At 46.0% G+C, this 21198-nt stretch overlaps 1 protein-coding gene and 1 pseudogene across 1 annotated transcript in view; one reads left to right on the plus strand and one right to left on the minus strand.

Annotated features, from left to right (window-relative positions):
- Positions 1–1535: 1535 nt before the first annotated feature.
- LOC147449155 (LEAF RUST 10 DISEASE-RESISTANCE LOCUS RECEPTOR-LIKE PROTEIN KINASE-like 2.3) overlaps positions 1536–21198 on the minus strand; it is a 73086-nt gene continuing 53423 nt past the window's right edge. Inside the window, exon 6 of the mRNA XM_086521719.1 lies at positions 1536–2211. Coding sequence (XP_086377845.1) covers positions 1999–2211 — 213 coding nt within the window. The 3' untranslated portion in view covers positions 1536–1998. The remainder of the gene's footprint in view (positions 2212–21198) is intronic.
- Positions 14831–18434, plus strand: LOC147449156 (uncharacterized; annotated as a pseudogene).

The raw sequence follows: 21198 nt of genomic DNA on the forward strand, positions 1-21198 counted from the left end.
CTATTTGGATCCATGATGATGCATACATCCCAATTTCGCAAACTAGAACCATTTGGCGTAGACAAATAGAAAGGCTAACAAATCTTAGTGAGTCCATCACCTCTAGGTCACTCAAAGATGGGAAAACACTGAGCCCTAGACAGTGCTCATCGACCACTATTGTTGATTCGTGAGAATCGATAGTAGAACTACTCATTAGGGATCTTCGTGGCTGGGCCGCTTTCATTTTAGAAGTTTGGTCAAACACCTTCGGTTTATTGGTTGATAATTTGCAAAGGTACTGGGAACCATTGCACTCAAATCACCTTCTAGTCTTTAAAACACATCCCAAATCTCCTCCAACTCCACCCTGAAAATCAACGACTTTCAATCATCTACAATGCAAAAAACTCAGATATAGAGTTGTTCTTTGTCAAAAAATTACAGTAGAGACATATTATCCCCTTCTTCGTGCAAAAAAGCTAGTCCAAGGATGCTCTCCACGACGAAAATGCAACCCCAACTTGTCTTCATGTTGGCTAAAAAACGCAACCACAATCGACAACTCCTCATGCTCTAGATCCACTAGGTGTCACCAAGCCTAGACTTTGATACCTTGTCAAAGTGCAGTGTAAGGTGTGGTGACAAGGGAATACACGGAGAGAGAGAGAGAGAGAGAGAGAGAGAGAGAGAGAGAGAGAGACCCTACCAAGCACAAACTCTGCAAACTCAAGAGAGTACAAGGTTGGAACACTGCCAAAATGAGGGGCATCCCTATATAGGAACCCAACACAAATGACCGACTCACTTCCTAAAATCCCATGGCCTATAAAGCAAGGAAACTAGGAGAAAATGGCAAAAAATTAGGATGGCCACTAGAATGACCGCAAGAGGCCTGCTCGATAAAAACTGGAGAAAACCCCACATGCCTAGAACTCGAAAAATCCTCACAAGGGGGCAAGCACAACCACAAAGAAACCCTCACGACCGTTACGCTGGACGTGGTCTCTAACAAGGGCAAGCCTTTGTCAAATACCCCATCTGAAGGCAGATGAAGCCTTTGTCAAATACCCCATCTGAAGGCAGATGAAATGATTGGGGAGCCCCAAGTACTGTATAGCCATCCGACATTAACCACTGGAACAAAGGTCTCCTTGCGGAGAGCAATGGGGTGGCAAACCAAAACTTGGGTGGTAGGAATCCGGAGAGCAGCTATAGTGAACGTTCAAAGCCTCTGGATGAATGCTTCTCTCTGCAGGAATGTTGCTGCAAATGTACTAGGAAGATTATTTACCTCCACAGAACCCTGGATCATTTCTACCAATGTAATACTCCATGAAATCCTCACACAATCTTCGATATTCTTTGATCGAATTCACTGCCAGATGCTTGTTTGTAGCTAATTTAGGCTTTTTCTTAGAAGTACGCTTTCAATTTTCCTTAGCTGTCAGATTTCCTTACTTTCATGATTTTTCTTAATACTTTCAAATGAAGCTTTTAAGGCGATTTTACTAGCAGAATGTCTAGAATTTAACATCATCTTTGCTAAAATCATCCACCTCCAAAAGCTTTGCCATGTGATAACAAATGTGAAAGCCATAATTTTTTGTGCGCTTGAGCATGATTTTGATGAACCAGAACTATCCGTGCCAAGGAGCGTAGTCCAAGGGAAAAAATAAGAATGATGAGTACACTAAATGGTACTTCAGGATTCCATGGAAAGTTGATAGAGCTACTAAATCAACTCCAAGAAATCTCAGTTCGATAGGGCTGTCTCTGTAGTATTCATAGCTCTCCAAACAAAAAAAATATCCTTCTGCTTTCAGATACAATTGACTCCATTGAAAGTTGATAGAGCAACTAAATCGAGTCGTAGAAAGCTCAGCTCGGCTGTCGCTACAGTATTATTAGCTCTCCAAACAAAGCGATTATCTTTCCACTTTCGGAGACAATTAAAATGGTATACATATTTGGTGTCAGGTGCCATGTCCATGTCCACATTTTCTGCAAGTGGGCAACTTATCTAGCTTCTGACAGAATTTCACAACAAGGTAAACTTGAGGAGCAAGACGAATTAATGGAAATGTATTTGGAAACGTCCTGAAAAGGTTTAGGAGGATTTGGTGGAACCTCGATAGATCCCTCCAAGTATTGCACAACGCGACCCATGCTTGGCCTCAGTGAAGGTTCTTCTTGGATGCACCACATGGCCACAAGAAGGAGAACCTGTACCTGAAACATGCATGACATAAAAATAATCTTACATATCGATGAAGTGTTGATGAATCGAATGTGGAGGTAACAGTGTATTCTCATAACAGCCAAGAGACTTTTTATTATGTGCAGTGTCAACTTCGAAGTAAGAACGAATGTCACTTTGATTGACTTCAAAAAAGTATAATAGCATCCTTTTTCCCTTTGAATGTACGTTTTACAATTAGACACCAGAAAGCCAACTTCATTATGTATGTCCCATACTTTCTTCAGTATCCGAGGGGAGGATCTTGTGGTGCTCCTTCTCGACTTTGAGATGGCTTATGACAGAGTTGACTGGGGCTTCCTACAGGGCACTATGCGCCGGCTAGGCTTTTCAGATGCATGGATTAGAGGAGTGTCAGCTCTCTATAGGTGTGTGCATAGTCAGGTACTGTTGGCAAGGGGGAAGAGGGGAATGCTTAATGCTCACACGGTCTATACGACAAGGCTGCCCACTTGTCCCCTTCCTCTTCTTTTTCTATGCTGAGGTAATGAGTAGATTTTCGACTTCACAGGAGGTTGGTTTGCGTGGACTTCAGTTACCTATTCGAAAAGACGAGCTTCTGGACGCTGAGTTTGCTAATAACTCTTGCATGTTTCTAGAGGGCCGGGAAGCCAATTTGCACATGGAGCATTGATTAACTGGCCGAAAAACAATGGCTTTCTAGGTTAGCAGTGATCCCATGTCCGATTGGTCACCTGGAGAGTGCTTTAGGTGGATCCCTCTAGGGACACAAGTTCGTTACCTGGGTCGTGAAGTGGGTTTGGATCTGTCACCAGAGCAACAGATTGCTCCTCTACTCGTGTCCATCGGGAGGAAACTGCTCCATTGGAGTCCAACATGGCTTTCTCTTGTCGGCAGGGCTATAGTGGCCAACTAGGTACTTCTACTATGTGGTACATCACGTCTTGCTGAATTTTCTCGAGTTCTTGCATCAGCAAGTTGGAGAGGTTGATACGGAACTTTTTGTGGCAAGGACAAGACACAGTGTAATCACTTTCGGACAATGGTCAGAAGTTTAGGGTTATCTCTGTGTATCCGTCCGATCACTAGCCATAAGTGGTTACACAGTCTGCTCACGCCAACGTTTATTGGCAAATCATTACTTTACCTTGCTCCCAGGGAGGGTTGGGGATCATCGAACCAGCGCGGCAGAGGAGAGCCCTCCTTGAGAAGCTCATTGTCAGAGGTCTCCTTCCAGGGGAGGGCTCTAGAAGGAGCTGTTGCTGCATCGGATTCGAGCACGTGTCCCACAAACGGGTGGCCCATGGAGTCCTTTCACTCGCAGAATTTTTACAGAGTTACGAAGAGTGGAACTGAGCAGGAGATGAAAAGACCGTTTTGCCTACTTCAATCTTGGGAGCAACTATGGAGAGGCCTAGAGCAGCACCAGCCCGCATACATTGAGGAGCGTTTGAGGCAACCACTTACATGGAACCCTTTGATATGCACACAGCGAGGTCACATGACCTCCCAACTCTCGGGGTCCCATGGCAGAGGGTCCAATGTGCAGTTTACAGCACTTCCTGAGGAGATTCAGAGTCTTCAGTTGTGAGACATGAGGGGGGTGTAGAGCGTGTGTTAGGATATTGTAGAGGCTATACCAACACAGTGACACACCCCTCTTGAGCCAGCAGCGCCCTAATGGATGGGCGCTCACTCACTTGGAGGTCCTCATTGCAATTGGGGATTTCTTAGACACAGGGTTTTGCATGTTCTTTGAGGTTCAAAGAGAGGTCACCTCCACAAAGTCACTACTGAGGTACTAACCGTGGTTGACTGTTGCTTTCAATGGATCCAAGTCGTTGGCATCAGCGAGAGGACTTGTGTGATAGACCTTGACCCATCAGCTCTTGAGTCAGGACACAAGCGGTTCGGGGCTTGGGATAGCCGCAATCTGGTGCGAGTGAAGTGGAACCCACAGAGTGGTTTTGGCAAGATCCTTTTGCCTCAACCGACCACCCACGGATCCCGTTTTTCCAATACATAACATCATTGGGACGTCACATACTAACAACGTGGAGAGAGGCTTGTCTTGCTACATTGGATCATTGGCAAGAGGAGAGTCTTACAACTAAGTTCTTGACAGATTTTTGGGGGTGCCTGTGGGACAGCAGACAGCCGAAAGAGTCACCATGTTGCAGTGGCTAGTCGCCCATCGAGCTATTGCAGTTGGGAGTTGGTTGGTGCAAAGTGGCCATTCTGCGATATAGATTGCTTGTGACAATCCACTTGAGACACATCGCCACTATCTGTGGAACTGCCCCATGGCATAACAGGTTTGGCTTTGGATTCTAGGGCTGATGCCTTAAATTTCTACAGCTAGTCAGCTACTTGTATGAACAGAGTACAGCTGCCAGGGAGAGTGCTCTGATCTGTGTGCCCCCCCACAGATCTACCAGGGCCTCTCCCAAGGCACATAATTAAAGGCACAAGTGAGCTCCAAATTTAGCTACCCTACAAACTGCCAAAGCTAGTCGCCCAAAAGCTGCTGCCCCGAGGCTCATGATTTGCGGTGCAAATTGTGGAGCAATGTACAGAGCCACATCAGCATCACTTATGATCATGCCATGCCATCACTTTTGTGACAGTTCCTCCACTATCCCCAATCTCTAGAGGATGGGATGAGCTTTGTGTTATCCAATCACAACTCTCATCCTACATCATGGTAGTAGGCCCTTGTCGCAGGAAAGCTGAATGAAATTGTAAGAAACCCATCTCTATCATGTGCCAGCTTGGTTGGTACAGACTATGCTAATGTGACCCATGTCCTCTGTGTGTGTGTGTGTCTAAGCTCCTCTCTCACTACCCAAAATCCATTCACTAAAATATGCGGTGCTCTAGTCGTACTAATCGGAGGTAGTCTTGCATGTCATATTCAAGGTTCATACTCATGTAGCCATCTCGTCACGAAGGCATACCATACCGTTTGAACACTTGCCTTTGCCAACACCCAGATGAAGTAAATAGTCTGGAAGAGGGCAGAGTACATAAAACTCTGCTCTCTCTATATCATGTGGAACTGGATGTGTATTGCTGCACATATAATTTCGATGGCAGCAGAAACTGGGTTTGCTTTAATCTGCTCCTTAATAGTGTTGATAAGCCCCGTGTCTACTATGAGGAGCATGCACAGTGCAAGATAGCTGGAAAATCGTGTGGGGTTCTTGGAAATTCGCCTGACGACATTGCATCTCTAGCATGGCTAATGCGACATATGCCCATACCAAATAGTCCTAAGAGCCTTGAAACCAGTGTTACCAGGGAACGGATATTTCGGGCCTTGGAACGCCGGAACGGCGTTCCGGCCGGCCAGGATTTTCTGGAACGCGTCGGAACGGAATGGCTTTCCGACTGGAAACTGTCACCGGAACGGGACGACCGGAACGGGCTGGAACGGGACGGAACGGACCGGAACGGCCGGAACGTCCCCAACGGCCATAAACGGCAGTTTTTGAAATTGAAAAAAATGATTGTTAGGCAGCCAACGGCCATTTTCAGCAGTCAAAAAGTATATAATGCCCCCCTCCTCCCCCATTCTTCACACACTCATCAAGCCTCAAGGCCCATTCTCCCTTGCTTGAGCCTTGCTCTCAACTCTCAAGCCAAGCTCATTCTCCCTAGCTTGCTCTCAACTCTCAAGCCATAGTGTGGCGCCGCGGCATGCCTCAAGGCTCAAGCTCTCAACCTCTCTCTCTCTTGGGCTAACTTCTAAGTTCTAACCCTCAACTTTCAAGGCTCAAGGCTCAAGCTCTCACGGAATCAAGCGGCAAGCCTCTCTCTCTCAATCCCTCTCTCTCTCTCTCAAAGTTCAAGATCAAGCTCTCTCTTTCACGGATAATCCATCATCCATGGCCTCTTCTTCTCGTTCAACCCCCTCCGTTCATGCGGGCAACACTCAAAAGGCGAAGGAATGGTCGTGGTGGGATGAAGTGACCTCGGAGGGCACCTTGTCGGCGGCGGGAGGTTCTCGTGCATGGGGATGCAAGCTATGCTCTTACACGCGGAAAGGGGGGCATGACAAAGTGAGGGCACACTTTCTTCGAGTGCCGGGACATGAGGTGAAATTTTGTGCCAACGTAACCATCGAGAAGAGGAAGGAGCTCGAGGAAAAGGATCGGCAATTCAACCATAAAGCCAAGCCGGCACGCAAAGGTATTGATCCAAAGACCCTCATTTTCCCTTCTTCCTCTCTACCCGGTGTAGGTGTTGGTGCATCTTCAAAAGGTCCAATTCGTCGCCAAAAGACCCTTACCACCTCTTGGGACCCAAAGAAGAAAGAAGAGGTGGATGCGGCCGTGGCCCGATTCTTCTATCACGACCATATCCCATTTGTCGCAGCGAGGTATGTACATTGTTTTATGATTCATCAATCTTCTCTCTCATTTCTTCCGTTATCGTCGTTTCCACTTTTTTGATACTAACCTCTTCTATGTTTGATCGAAATAGGTCGGAGTATTGGAAAGTCATGGTGCAACAGATAGGAGAGTATGGCACCGGCTATGTGCCGCCATCTTCAGAGGCTCTCCGAACCACCTTGCTCGATCGAGAGAAGGCTATCGTGGAGCAAGCAACCCTCAACATTCAGCGTCTTTGGGCAAAACATGGCGTTTCCCTCATTGCTGACGGGTGGAGCGATACAAGGAAGAGATCTATCCATAGTCTCGTCGCATACTCCAGTGGAGAGATGTACTTTGTGCACTCTCATGATGCCACTGAGAGTGGCAAGTCCGCCGATGTCCTCTCTGCAGAGTGGACAGCGGCCATAGAAACCATCGGTGAGCAACACGTGGTGGCCTTTGTCACAGATGGGGAGGCATCAAACAGGGCTGCAGCAGCTATCATAGAGGGCCACTATCCGCATGTGACAGTGTGCTTTTGCATGGCACACTGCTTGAACAACCTTCTGAAAGACATCGGCAAGCTAGAGTGGATTGCTCCAGTCATTGCTGATGCAGTGAAGATGGTTACTTTCATTAACAATCACAACTTGGTTCGGAGTGAGTACCTCAAGAGGTCGGGCGGCAAAGTGCTTCTAAAGTATTCAGATACCCGCTTCGCATTCAACTTTCTTCTTGTACGCAGGCTGTCTGAATGTCAAAATGCGGTCCGACAGGTCTTCATCAGTGATGAGTTCACCACCTCCCCCTATGCAAAGACAGTTGCAGGGATTTTGTGCAAGGATAAGGCAGAGGATCTTGAGTTCTGGAAGGAGCTCAAGAGTCTAGATGCACAGGTAAAACCGGTGGTTCATTTGCTTCGAGTTCTGGATGGCATGGATCCTTGCATTGGCAAGATTTATGAGGCAATGGACCGCATGATTGAGCAGCTTGCACAGCTTGAGCCGAACGCAGAGCGATATGAGGAGATCCATGCGCTTTGCAGCTCGAGGTGGAATTCATATGCCTCTCCATTACACGGGGCAGCGTACATGGTGGATCCAGAGTTCCAAGGTGGAGGGCAAGAGACAGATAGGGAAGTCATGAACCAATTTACACAGATCTTAAACAAGATGGTTCTAGACAGAGATGGGCGACGCATTGTCAGAGATCAGCTGAGACAGTACAGAGAGATGCGAGGGTCATTTGGCAGTCCAGATGCTCAGATTGATCGCAGGAAAATAGGTTCAGTGCTTTGGTGGGAGGACTATGGCTATGATGGCCCTGAGCTTCAGAGATTGGCGATCCGTATTCTCAGCCAGTCAGTTAGTACCTCATGCTTGGAGCAATTGTGGAGTACCTTTAGCCACATTGCTTCCAAGAAGAGGAATCGGCTTGGAGTGGAGAAGGCTAATGATCTTGTCTTCGTCGGCGCAAATTTGAAAATGCTTTGCAAGAGTACAGACAAACAGACAGATCCTTTTACACAGTGGGAGATGGAGCAAGAGGCTTCTCAGGCGGGTGGAGATGCACATCCACCAACACCAGGTACTTCATCTGTGGCTGAGATCGAGCCGGACCTAGACCTCGATGATGAGGAATGGGAGGATGTGCATGATTTACAGCCGGCTACTACGGATTGGGAGGCCTCTCAGGCTAGTGGCTCTTGACTCTTGAGTCTTTGCCATTTATCCACCTTTTTGTATGGCTGCTTGAGCCTTGCCCTCTTTGCCATTTGTAGCTACTAGCATCTTTATGGTATTTGTCACCTTCAGTCTTTTGGTATTGTGGTCACTGAAGTCTGGTTTGAACTTTGCCCCCCTTTGGTTTTTTTGTAGCACCTTGGCCGCTGGCGGCCCTTGAGGCTTGTTACTATGTTAGCCATAATTAATTCCAAAGTGTTATCTCTGACTACTACTCTTGCAATTATTTGAGAGCATTGTGTATGTACTATGGGCATTGTGTTTGCTCATTGTTGTTCATCTGGCTATGTACTCTGGGCGCCTCGGCCCTCACATCCCAATCAAGTCATAATAAGGTTAAATGGTCTTCGAATCGTGTTTTTTGTGGGTATTAGAGTCAAAGGACTCTAATACTACTTGTATTCAAACACATAACGCTAAAAAAAATAATATTTGGGTGTTTTTTTAGCCTGCCGTTCCGCGCCGTTCCCGTTCCGGGCCCATTCCCGTTCCCCCGTTCCGCAGGGAGGCCCGTCGCCGTTCCCGTTCCGCGTTCCGGGTAACTATGCTTGAAACATCAGAATCTCCTTGCATAATTAGTGAAAGGTGGCCCAAAAGTAAACAGTTGGGATAGAAACCTCTATCTGGCTCCCCTCGAAGGTGAATACAAACTGTCTCTAGATATGGGCTGCAGTATGGAAGATCATAGCTTGGTTTTACCAAGGCTCACTGTGAGATCTCTGTCCATGCAAAAGAGCTCCAATGCATTGACAGAGATGATTTGTACATGTGCAAGAAATCTCAGCTCAAGTGTCCCCCTCTACTCTAAATGTACCATGTTCCCTCATCTATTTAGAATCCGAAGAGGGTACCGATAGGCGGAAGCCAGTAAAGGAAGTTTTTGTGTGTGTGTGTGTGTGTGTGAGAGAGAGAGAGAGAGAGAGAGAGAGAGAGAGAGAGAGAGAGAGAGAGAGAGAGAGAGAGAGAGAGAGAGAGAGAGCAATGAAATGAAATGTAATATTAACGTCTTCAAAAGGCCAAAATGACCTATGAGACCAAACGGTTACATGTAGTGAATCTAATACCAAGTCTGGGTACAAAAAGTACAAAGAACTGAAAAGAAAATAGTGGGTAGGGGTGGGGTGAAAGCTGATACAAAGGGTGAGTTGATGCAATGGAGCTCTCTGACAGTTGAGGCATCATATACATATACATCAGTATCCAGAAGGCTATAGAGATTCAATGTCCTCCAAGGTAGGCACTCTGTCAGGACGGCTCCTATGTCGCGCAAGTATGGTATGGATCCTCTGTCGCAATCTGCGTCGATGTCGAGAGGGCCCCCTCATCTGTGGGCGACAGGACCGCCCCAATTCTATCGCCCGATCAAGCAGTATGCCTCTGGTGCCTCTGGTGTTGTTATGCTGTTGGGGCTGCTCACACTCCTCTGTCTGTGACTGAAAGAAATCTGTAATTTTCCGCTGTTGCTGGATCTCTCTCGTTGTGCCCCTCTTCAAGAGGTCCTCTCTGTGTTTGCAAATCTCCAGTAAGTATAATCCAAGGCATCTCTGATCCTGGTCTCTCATATGACTCTAGAAAGTGGCCCAAAATCCTCTCTGAATAGACAGTGAAAGCGGCCTCGTATTTCATAGTATGCTGGGTAATGACATATGTAATGTAGCTGTCTCTGGCTCTATCTGGCACACCTGACAAATCCTTACTCAGCGGGTACTCCTCTAAATCTGCCTGTCTCGATCATAGTTACCAGGAACGGGAAACCGGAACGGGAAACCGGAACGGGAACGCGAAACAAAATGCCATTCCCTGTTATGAGTACTCACGTTTGAAACACGGAACGGGGATTCGGAACGGGAACTTGAAATGGGAACGGGGAACGGAGACCTGAAAACGGCCATTCCCTGTTACTATGGTCTCGATCTCTAGCTGATGTGATAATGTGCGTATCTGACCAATAGCACATCGTATCCCGTGCGATAGATGAGTGTCCATGTATCCTGGTCTGATCACAAAACCATCCTCCGTGAGTTGGAGAAGATGTTCTCTATAGAAAGTCATGTTCGTACCTAGCTCATGTGTAGGTTGTATCCATGTCCTCTTCGTATCCAGTTGAATCAAGTCCTGTCTGATGAGCCTGGTAATCTCTGCCCTAGTGAGGGAGATGGAGGGTCCAAAGAGTACTGAAATGGGGGTAGCCGATCCATACTAAAGCCATGTAACTGAAACCAAGATGCCATCTCTGCATACCAACATGATCTATCTCCCTGCAATGCCAGCTGTCGCGAAGACTCTAGTGCTAATCGAGTATATCTGTCTCGAGAGAGAGCCCAAGTGCTATGCATAAATGAAACTGATCGAGTGAGTGCCTCCACTACTAATGGAGGAGCAGTGAGCTCCGCCCTAATAATGCCATGTGGTACTGAGGCCTTGGCCCTAATCATCCGAGAAATCATAGACACCAAGGGCTTCTCCATCCATCTCCATCCATCAGTGCTACCAGCTCTGTTATGATGATCAACTCCGAGGCCCCATATCTCCACTCCGTACAGCATGGCCGAAGTTTCCAAAGTGTCAAAGAGCCAAAGCTTTGTCCAAGGTTCCTGGAAATGAACCTGCGAACATATCCTCTCAAGTCTCCCCAATGCTGCATAGGCTCTGGTCAATCGTGTATCTGCTGCACGCCTCAAGGAAAATACTGGATCACTGAAAACTGCCCCAAGATAAGTGTATGTATCTGCATACTCCACATTCTCTCGGCCATATGTAAAAGTGGGGGCGGACCTCCTTACCCACTGCGCCGAGGTGTTAAACACCATTACCTTGGTCTTACCAAGGTTCACAGACAATCCATTGTCCCGTGCAAATACATGCAATGCATCCAAATGACGTTGCATCCCCTCTGGAGAATCTGAGATCAACACAATATCATCGGCATATAATAGCAACGGAATCCATGTCCCTACAAGTTGAGCACCTCTATCACCCTCTGCCTGTACATAATCTGAAAACTCATCTACAGTTACCCCAAAAAGAGTCGGAGATAGGGGACAACCCTGCTTCACCCCAATGGTGGAGTGGACTATGTCGGACATGCCCTGAGTAGTGAGTACCTGTCCTACCACTGTCCTGTATAAAGCTAAGATCCCCCAGATCAGCTCTGTGGGCACCCCCATGTCTTGCAATCTGCGTATGAGTCTGGCTCGTGGCACTGTATCAAAGGCTTTGCAGAAATTCACAAAGCTATAATAAATCCTCCTGCCATGGAGTCTGCCCTCCTCAATAATGGCTCTGAGTGTCAAAATCTGGTCAAGAGTGGAGAAACCTCTCCTGAAACCTGCTTGTCCTGTTGCCCGTATGCCCTCTCTCTCTGCCCATCCACTCAACTCATGCTCAAGAATTGATGCATATAGCCTAGCCAGAGTATGACCAACCATGATGGTTCGGTAATTCCCGGTGATAAGCGCGCGGCGGTGTGTGCAAGTGAAAGCACGCGAGGAAGTGCAGTGTGTGTGCAGAGAGGGGAGGCGAAGGCCAGTAGGAGAGGAAGCGCTAGCAGAAGAGATAGGGCACGCTACACATAAGATGAGGGGAAATGATAAGTGAGTTAATTTACTCACTTGTTCCCTTTATTAAAAGTATAGGACAAATTTATAAGTTAGTGGCCAAGTTCAATGTGAACTTGGCTAAAGGTTAGTAACCTTTAAAATATACATTAAAGGGGGCCATTTGGACCTTTAACCCAACAACCTCCCACTTAAAGGCATAAATGGCACCTTTAAGCTACGTGACTCCCACCATTTCTATGCATAGATGATGTTGTGCTTTGGGTAAGCACTTAGTGAGAGCATCGGCTGGATTTTGTGATGTATGGACCTTAACCAATGTAATAAAGCCATCCTCAAGCACTTCTCGTATGAAGTGATACCGCACATCAATATGCTTTGTGCGTGCATGAAACATGGCGTTCTTTGCCAGACATATGGCACTCTGGCTATCGCAACCAAGCATAGGTGCCTTGGCAGGCAAACCAAACTCACTGCATAGTCGTGCTAACCAAATAGCTTCTTTGGTAGCCTCAGTGGCTGAAATATATTCAGCCTCTGTCATAGACAATGCAACAATCTTTTGCAATCTAGAACACCATAAAACAGCACCTCCCGCAAGAGTAAATACATAGCCACTTGTGGATTTCCGTGTATCCACATCACCAGCCATGTCAGAGTCACGAAATCCCTTCAACTCCATTGGTCCTTTACCATAGCAGAGGCATTTGTTTTTAGTCCCTTTCAAGTACCTCATAATGGACTTCACTGCATCCCAATGCAACCTGCCTGGATTAGCCATAAACCGGCTCACAACTCCCACTGCATGGGCTATGTCAGGCCTAGTAGCAACCATAGCATACATAAGTGAACCACAAGCTGAAGCATAAGGCACACTTTGCATGTCATTGGCTTCTTCTTTTGACTTGGGACAATCATCCTTGGAGATTTTGACATATGGCTGTAATGGCACACCAAGAGGCTTTGCTTCAGCCATGTTAAATCTGTCCAGCACCTTTTCAATGTACTTTTCTTGCGACAAATACAATAGGCGCTTGTCTCTTTGCCGTGTAACACGCACTCCAAGTATATGTTCAGCCGCCCCAAGGTCTTTCATTGAAAACGCAGATTTCAACTACCCTTTAAGAGCATCAACAGTGCTTTTCTTTGCAGCTATCAACATATCGTCTACATAGAGCACAAGAATGATAAGGCTGCCATCCTCATCACGTTTGGTATATAAACAATGGTCTGCATGGCTTCTTTTGTAACCATGTTTAAGCATGAAGCGATCAAACTTCTTGTACCACTGTCTACATGATTGTTTCAGCCCATACAAGCTTCTATTGAGCATACATACCAAATGTTCCTTACCAAGGATAACAAAACCCTCGGGTTGCTTCATGTAAAGCTCTTCTTCCACATCACCATGCAAGAAAGCAGTATGTACATCCATTTGGTCCATTTCCAAATCAAGAGCAGCCACTATAGCAAACAATACACACAACGTGGTCATCTTCACAACAGGAGAGAACACTCCTGAAAGTCTATGCCCTTGGTTTGAACATATCCCTTTGCAACAAGCCTTGCCTTATACTTGGGTTTTGCATCAACAATCTTGATTTTATACACCCATTTGTTAGGAATAGCCTTCCTTCCTTTGGGCAATTCAACCAAATCCCAAGTATGATTAGCATGCAAAGCTTTAATCTCTTCCTGCATAGCAAGCTCCCACTTGTCACTGTGCTCACATGTCTTTGCCTCTTTATACGTAAGAGGCTCTCCCTCATCTGTCAACATAATGTAATGCAAAGAGGGGTCATATCGACTCACAGGCCGTCTTTGACGAGTAGACCGCCTCACCCAATGATCCACATTATCCGGCAATGGGTTTACATCAGGTGGCACTACAAAATCATCAACAATGGGTTGCTGTACATCATTTTCAGCACCATTTTCTTGGCTGCAAATGCCCTTCAGGAGCCTCAATTTACTGTCCAACATCATCTGGCTCAAACACCACTGGATCATCTACATTTTCAGCCATTTGTGGTGCATCCAGAGGGTCAAAAATAGGCCTAATAGGTGGCTGGTCATGCTGAAATTTCACCCTTTTATGGTCATGCTTTGAGGCACAATTGTTTTGAAGCAGCCTTGCCTCGTTAAAAACAACATCCCGGCTGCGTACTACCCTTTTGAGCTGAGGTAACCAAATCCTGTAGCCCATTTCGCCTTCTTCACCATATTCCATGAAGCACGGTTGTTCTCGTCCGTCGGGCGTAACATTCCGTCCGGTCACGTCCGGTCTCGTCCCGTCCGACAGCGGCGTACGTTCCGTCCGGTCCCTTTTTAGTTCGTTTGACCGGTTTTAAAACCGTTGACTGCGCTTTTGTTTGGGAGGATTTTACGTTACTTTTTGGCATGGGATCCCTCCTAGGATCCCCCCCCCCCCCCCCTTACCTCCCACATGCCTTGAGCCTCCTCTCTCTCTCTCCCTCTCACATTGCTTTGGATTCCATTAGCTCCTCTCTCTCCCTCTCCCTCTCTCTCATTGCTTTGGTCCTTTACCTTGGATTCCATTAGGGCCTAGGCTCCTCTCTCTCTCTCTCTCTCTCATTGCTTTGGTCCTTCAACCTTGGATTCCATTAGGTCTCTCTCTCTCTCTCTCTCTCTCTCTCTCTCTCTCTCTCTCATTGCTTTGGTCCTTCAACCTTGGATTCCATTAGGTCTCTCTCTCTCTCTCTCTCTCTCTCTCTCTCTCTCTCATTGCTTTGGTCCTTCAACCTTGGATTCCATTAGGTCTCTCTCTCTCTCTCTCTCTCTCTCTCTCTCTCTCTCTCTCTCTCTCATCTAACTCTCTCTTGTGTTCAAGGGCAAGTGTCTACACTCTAAATCTATATAAGGATGCCCTCTTTCTCTTCTTCTCCATTATGTTCCAACTCAAGGCTCAAGCTCATGAGTCATTCTCAAGCTCTCTCATGAGTCACGAGAGATTGCAATTTGCTAAGCCTCTCAAGCTCTCCATTCCTCCCTCATAGCTCTCCATTCCTCCATGAAGCTTTCCTCCTGAGTCTTCCTCTCTCACACCTCCTCTCCATTATCAAAAAATCTCAAGCTCTCCATTGCGTAACCCTCTCAAGTTTCAACTTTCAAGCTCTAAATCTCTCAACTTTCAAGTGTTCTATCATGCCTCCTCCTCTTCATGAAGCTTTTGAAAAGCATTGCCGTTCCTATGAGAGAGTGAGGGACAAACGAAACGTTTGTAGGTGGACATGCAAGTATTGTCCCAAGATCATGACCTCCTCCTCCACTCGACATATCATCCACTTGACGAAGATGGGAGGTGAAGCCAGTCCATGTCCCAATATACCCGACGACATTTTGGAAGAGTGCAAGAAGAAGTATCTCCCTTTGAAAACGCGCAAGGTGGGGATGAAGAGAGCCCAAGAGGAGATAGTGGCGCCCGACATTGATGTTACCGACTCGGAGGAGGATACAACTACAAGCGGCCCTTCTCCCTCTACCTCCATTGCAAGCAATGACGCGACGGCAAGCTCAATGGCTACCAATAAGAAGAAGGCATCGGCAAGTGCTAGTGGCCGTCCTCCAAAGAAAGCAAGGCAAGCCTCTCTCTCGCAATCGATGGGTTTGAGCTCCGGTCCATTGTCTTTCCTCAAAGAGAGACAAAGGCTTGCGGACATTGAGATTGCACGCACCATCATTGAGTGTAATCTTGCTTTCAACATCCTTCGACTAGAGCGGTGGAAGAGGATGGTGAAAGCTATTGCGGCCGTCGGTACATGTGAGGGGTGGACGGGTCCATCCTATGCGGACATGCGCACCAAGAAGCTCGACAAAGAGCCGACAAGAATCGACAAATCCCTTGAGCCCATGCGAGCCGGATGGGCAAAATATGGGTGCTCCATTCTCTCCGATGGGTGGAGTGATCGTAAGAAGAGGGGTATCATTAACATACTCGTGTCATGCCCTCTTGGCACCTACTTCTTGAGAGCGGTTGATGCGGGAGCAAGAGGCAAGAAGGTCACGGGAAAATTCATCTACAAGCACATCAAGGCGGCAATAGAAGAGGTGAGAGTTTAAGTTGTCCCCTCTTCTTGTGCAATGTGTAGTATGTACTTACTACTTTTTGCCCTCTTGATAAGTGTTCTAAATTTTTCTCTCTTTAATGTAGGTCGGGCCCGAAAATGTGGTGCAAGTGATCACCGATAATGCATCCAATTGCACTAGCATGAGCCGACTACTTGAGGCCGAATACAAGAACATTGTATGGACCCCTTGTGCCTCGATCTTCTCATGGAAGACATCGGAGAACTAGAATGGGTGAAGGCCATTCTCACCCAAGCCCTCACTATCGTCACTTCATCAATGCTAAGGTGAGAGTACTTGCAATTTTTCGCACGTACTCCGACAAGGAGTTGAAGAAACCCTCGGCAACACAATTTGCCTCTATGTGGCTTCTTCTTGAGCGCCTCTACGATGTCCAAAACAAAGTGCAAAAAACCATGGTGTCTGATGAGTTCAAGCAATGGTGTAAAGGAGAGAACTCAGCAACCTCACAAGAGGCAAAGGCTATCCAACGGCTTTCCCTCAAAGAAGAATTTTGGGAAGAGGTGAAGGGTCTTGTGGTAGCCATCTTGCCCATCTACAGAGTGCTCCGAATGACCGACATGGAGGGATCTACCATAGGCCTTCTTCACCACTTCATGGATGAGGCATACAAGGAAATAGAGGCATCAACTATTCTTGATGGTCCACCCGATGGGACACGGTATGATGTATCTCCTTTGCTCTCCATTCTCAAGTCGACAATATGTTTTTTGCTAATTTGCACTATGCCTCACCTCTCTCTCTCTCTCTTTTTGTAGTGATGTCTTTGAAGATTCCCCCAAGAAAGATGATATCCTCTTTCTTTTCCAAAAGAGATGGGATTTTATGAAGAGACCCATTCACCATTTTGCGGCTCTCTTGCATCCGGCCTACAAGAAGCCGGATCTTTTCACAAACCAAATGCTACAAGAAGAGAGCCCCAACTTCCTTCCCAAGGCCCTCTCAGAAGATCATCACGACGCATTCCTTCAAGAGCTAATCAACTATGGAGACCAAAGAGGCACGGCTTTTACTTCCACCATATGTTGGAAGAGAGAGTCCTTGGTGAAGCCTCTTTTTTGGTGGGAGAGCTTCGGGTACCAATTACCTCACCTTCAAAGAGTTGCGTTAAGGATTCTTGGACAAGTAAACCCTCTTAAGCCTCGGGCTTTGGCGCTCTCTCTCTCTCTCTCTCTCTCTCTCTCTCTCTCTCTCTCTCTCTCTCTCTCTCTCTCTCTCATTATATTACATACATGATACTCACTATCTTTTGAATATAATATAGGATTGCTCATCCGGTGCATGAGAGCGAAATTGGTCCGCATACTCGCTTATCCACACCAAAATTCGCAACAAACTGTCAACAAAGCAATTTGAGCGGCTCATCTATTGTCGCTCCAATCTCCGAATGTTGCGCTCCATGCATGAGATGCCTATGGCTAGACAAGTAAACCCTCTTTCTACACACTTGCTTCTTGACTCATATGGGCTATGGCTTTGCATTCCAATTCACATGTGCTAACTTTATCTTGAGTCTTGACTCTTTTGAACTTTTGTATAACTTGTCAAATAGGTCAATGTTGATGATTGCAAGCTCTCAATTGATACTCTCAAAAGTGTCAACAAAGAGCGAGATATGACAGAGGAGCAAATTTTCCACGAGCTCTACTTGCAGCTAGAGGAGATTGACCAACGGGTTTCTCGCACACGATCACGCAAGAGGGTCATTGTGCATGGAGTCCCTTCGGCTACAAGAGGTAGAGGTGCAAGAGCCTCCCATGCTCGTGGCCGTGGGCGTGAGATGGAGGCTACTACTCCTACAACCTATGTGCGGCGAGGCTCTGGAAGCGGCTCCATTGCGGCGGCCTCTGTTTTGGAGGATGTGCCTATTCGTAGATCCAACACTATGGACCCTAGAGAGCCTGAGTATGACGAGGAGGGAAATCTCCTTAGTGAGGGAGATTATGACACACCACAATCCGATGCATGTGAGGATGAAGATGACATCGATAAGCATAGCTCACAAGAGAAAGATGATGATGATGATGAGAGCGGAGGAAGCTCTTAGACTTTAGTGTCTCTCATATCTTTTTTGACCCTACTTCCACTTTTTGCACGATTGAGGCTTAAAAGGCCTACCTTTTTGTATCATCTCGATTATCAAATCTCAACTTAGCTTTTTGATTTATGACATATGTAATGCGAATCGCAGTTCATGCCCATTGTGTCTCATTGTCTTGATTCTCAACTCTTGAGTGTCGGCACTTGGCACTTGCAAGTTGCATTCTTGTCCAATGTGATAATCAATTGTCTATTTCTCCTAAGTGTAAAATCTAGGGTTAAAAATTGCGTGTTTTTATTTTTGAACGTACGTAACCATGTCGTACGACATAAAATTTTCTAGTTCGATGAGTACCGTACGTATTCGTACGTGGACAAAACGTACGTGACCGTACGAGACCACCCTGCCATGAAGATGCCTTTAATGGACTTCGCATCTAGTTTACTCCTCAACTCAGGTCTAACATGCGCAAAAGCTTCGCAACCAAAAATGCGTAAGTGATCATATGAAGCAGGCTAGCCAGACCAAACCTCTTCAGAAATGTGACCTTTCAAAGACATGTGAGGGGATCGATTGCATATATGCACTGCAGTTTTCAAAGCTTCTCCCCAAAATCCATGAGAGAGATTAGCTGTTGACAGCATGCATCTCACCCTCTCACAAAGTGTCCTATTGAATCTTTCAGCCACACCAAGAAGAGGGGCTGTATGGCACAGTAAGCTCCCTCTTAATGCCCAAATTTTCACAAAACTTGTTAAATTCAGCACTTGTGTACTCCCCCCATTGTCTGTACACAAGCATTTTAGCTTTCTACCTGTTTGGGTGGTCACAAATGCATGAAATCTCTTAAACGCATCAAAGGCTTCATCCTTAGACTTAAGGAAATAAACCCAAATTTTCCTAGAATGATCATCAACAAAGGAGACAAAATAACATGAATGATCATCAAAGGCTTCATCCTTAGACTTAAGGAAATAAACCCAAATTTTCCTAGAATGATCATCAACAAAGGAGACAAAATAACATGCACCACCCATAGATTTAGTAGGCATGCTACATACATCAGAATGTACAAGATCAAGCACACAAGATTTACGAGAGACACCATAGTAATAAGAACGCTTTACTTGCTTGCCATATTGACATTCATTACAAAAGTCAAGCTTTGTGCCTTTAGCATCAAGTTATTCAAAGTACAAAGCTTAGAAAGGCCCTTTTGGCTCATATGGCCAAGCCTCTTGTGCCACAACTCCATGTGAGAGTTTATTTCAGCCAATGCAATAAACTTGCCCAACACGGCCTTTCCATGCATGCAGTAAAGTGTCCCTTTCTTTGTGCCCTTTGCAATCAACCTTGAGCCTTTGGTCATTTTCCATGATCCTCTCTCAAACAAGATGTTGTAACCATGCATATCCATCTGACCAACAGAAAGCAGACTCTTCTTGATTCCCGGCACATATCTAACATCATGCAAGACAAGCTCATTCGTGCCATCTATGGAGAGATGCACAGTGCCAATACCCTCAATGGAACATGCATGATTGTTTCCAAGGTATACATGGCCACACTTGCCTACATCAAAAGTAGAGAAACACTCCTTGATAGGAGTCACATGAAATGAAGCACCAGAATCAACAATCCAAGTCTGGGACAATGCATCATTGACAGTCAACAAAGCATCAATAAGATCGCTCTTGGTGATCTGCATGTCCTGTGAATGAACATTTAGAGAGGCATCAAAGTCATAAGCATCATCATCTGACAAAGTGGCACACAAGATGTCCTCTACATCTGACAGCTCCTCAATCACGACACTAGAAGCCACATTGGCCTTCTCTTTGTCCTTTGAGCTATCCTGCGCATCTGCCTTGACTTCCTTCTTCTCTTTCTTTTTGTCTCCGTCATTCTTTTTTCTTTCTAACTCAACTTTATAGTACCTGCAATCGGGTTTCTTGTGACCTTCCTGCCACATTGATAGCAAGTCACATCACCCTTGCCTTTGCTTGCATTTCCCCTTTCTTTACTCTTACTCTTACTCCTTTGTGCATAAGCATTCTTCTTTTCTGTCATGCCTCTAACCATGTTGGTAGAGCTGCCTCCCTCTCCACTTGCTTTCCTCCTGATTTCTTCATTCAAGATAGAACCCCTAACACCATCAAAAGTCAAATTGGGGTTATTGGACAACGAAACCACCAAAGTTTCCCATGACTCAGGTAAGGTCATAAGCAAGAAGATAGCTTTCAGCTTATCATCAAAAGGGGGCAAGCCAGAATCCTGTAACTGCGACAAAAGTACCTACAAACAATGACAAGTGCTCTGCCGCGCTCTTGGACTCATCTATTGCATGCCAACAAGTTTTCGCATCAAGTGCACCTGGTTGACAGGCGTTGTATTTTCATACATTCCTTTTAACTTCTCCCACACATCAAAAGCAATCGTGAGACCTTTCACATCAATGACGATCTCATCTGTCATGGCCATTTTAATGTATGTAACGGCCTTCCTGTTCATGCTAACCCATGCTTCATCTGTCATATTCTGTGGCTTCACCTGTTCAAGTGCCCCTTCGCAATGCTTAAGAAATAGGATTCCTTGAATCCTGTCTTTCCAAAGATCAAAACCTGTACCATCGAACCTCCTAATCTCGAAGAGGTTCTTCACATCCAAAGAAGATGAGGCCATAGTTGCACGAAATAAGATGGATAATACGCTGAATTTTTTTGGGCAAAATGCGCAAAATCGGAGTATAGCCTCACAGAGATGTGCATTACAGCTCCAAATGGTCACTGGAGCAATTTGGGGCAAAATAGGTCGATTTAGGCACAAAATTCAATTTCTGAAATTTATGCGCAGGAAATTTCAGCGAGCGAATTTGTGCTCGAAAACAACAAATTTAGTTGTTTTTAGCCTCAGAAGACATACACAAGGCTAATACATAGCCTTTAGAAGCATATAAGCGCAAAAGCCCCAATTTGTAGTATCAAAATTGCATGAAATTGAGCCACAGATGGTCATACATCGATAAAATTTGTCAAATGTGCGTGGATTGCATCTATTTGCACTTTCCCCAATGTAATCGCACCATAAAAACACTTGCAAAAACATGCGCAAATCTGAAATTTGCTTAAAACACCTGTCTTAGGGCTTGTTTTTCAGCAATTTCAGTGTTTTTGGG

Source organism: Adiantum capillus-veneris, chromosome 10, assembly GCF_014529385.1.
Source record: "Adiantum capillus-veneris isolate H3 chromosome 10, ASM1452938v2, whole genome shotgun sequence".
Taxonomy (NCBI): domain Eukaryota; kingdom Viridiplantae; phylum Streptophyta; class Polypodiopsida; order Polypodiales; family Pteridaceae; genus Adiantum; species Adiantum capillus-veneris.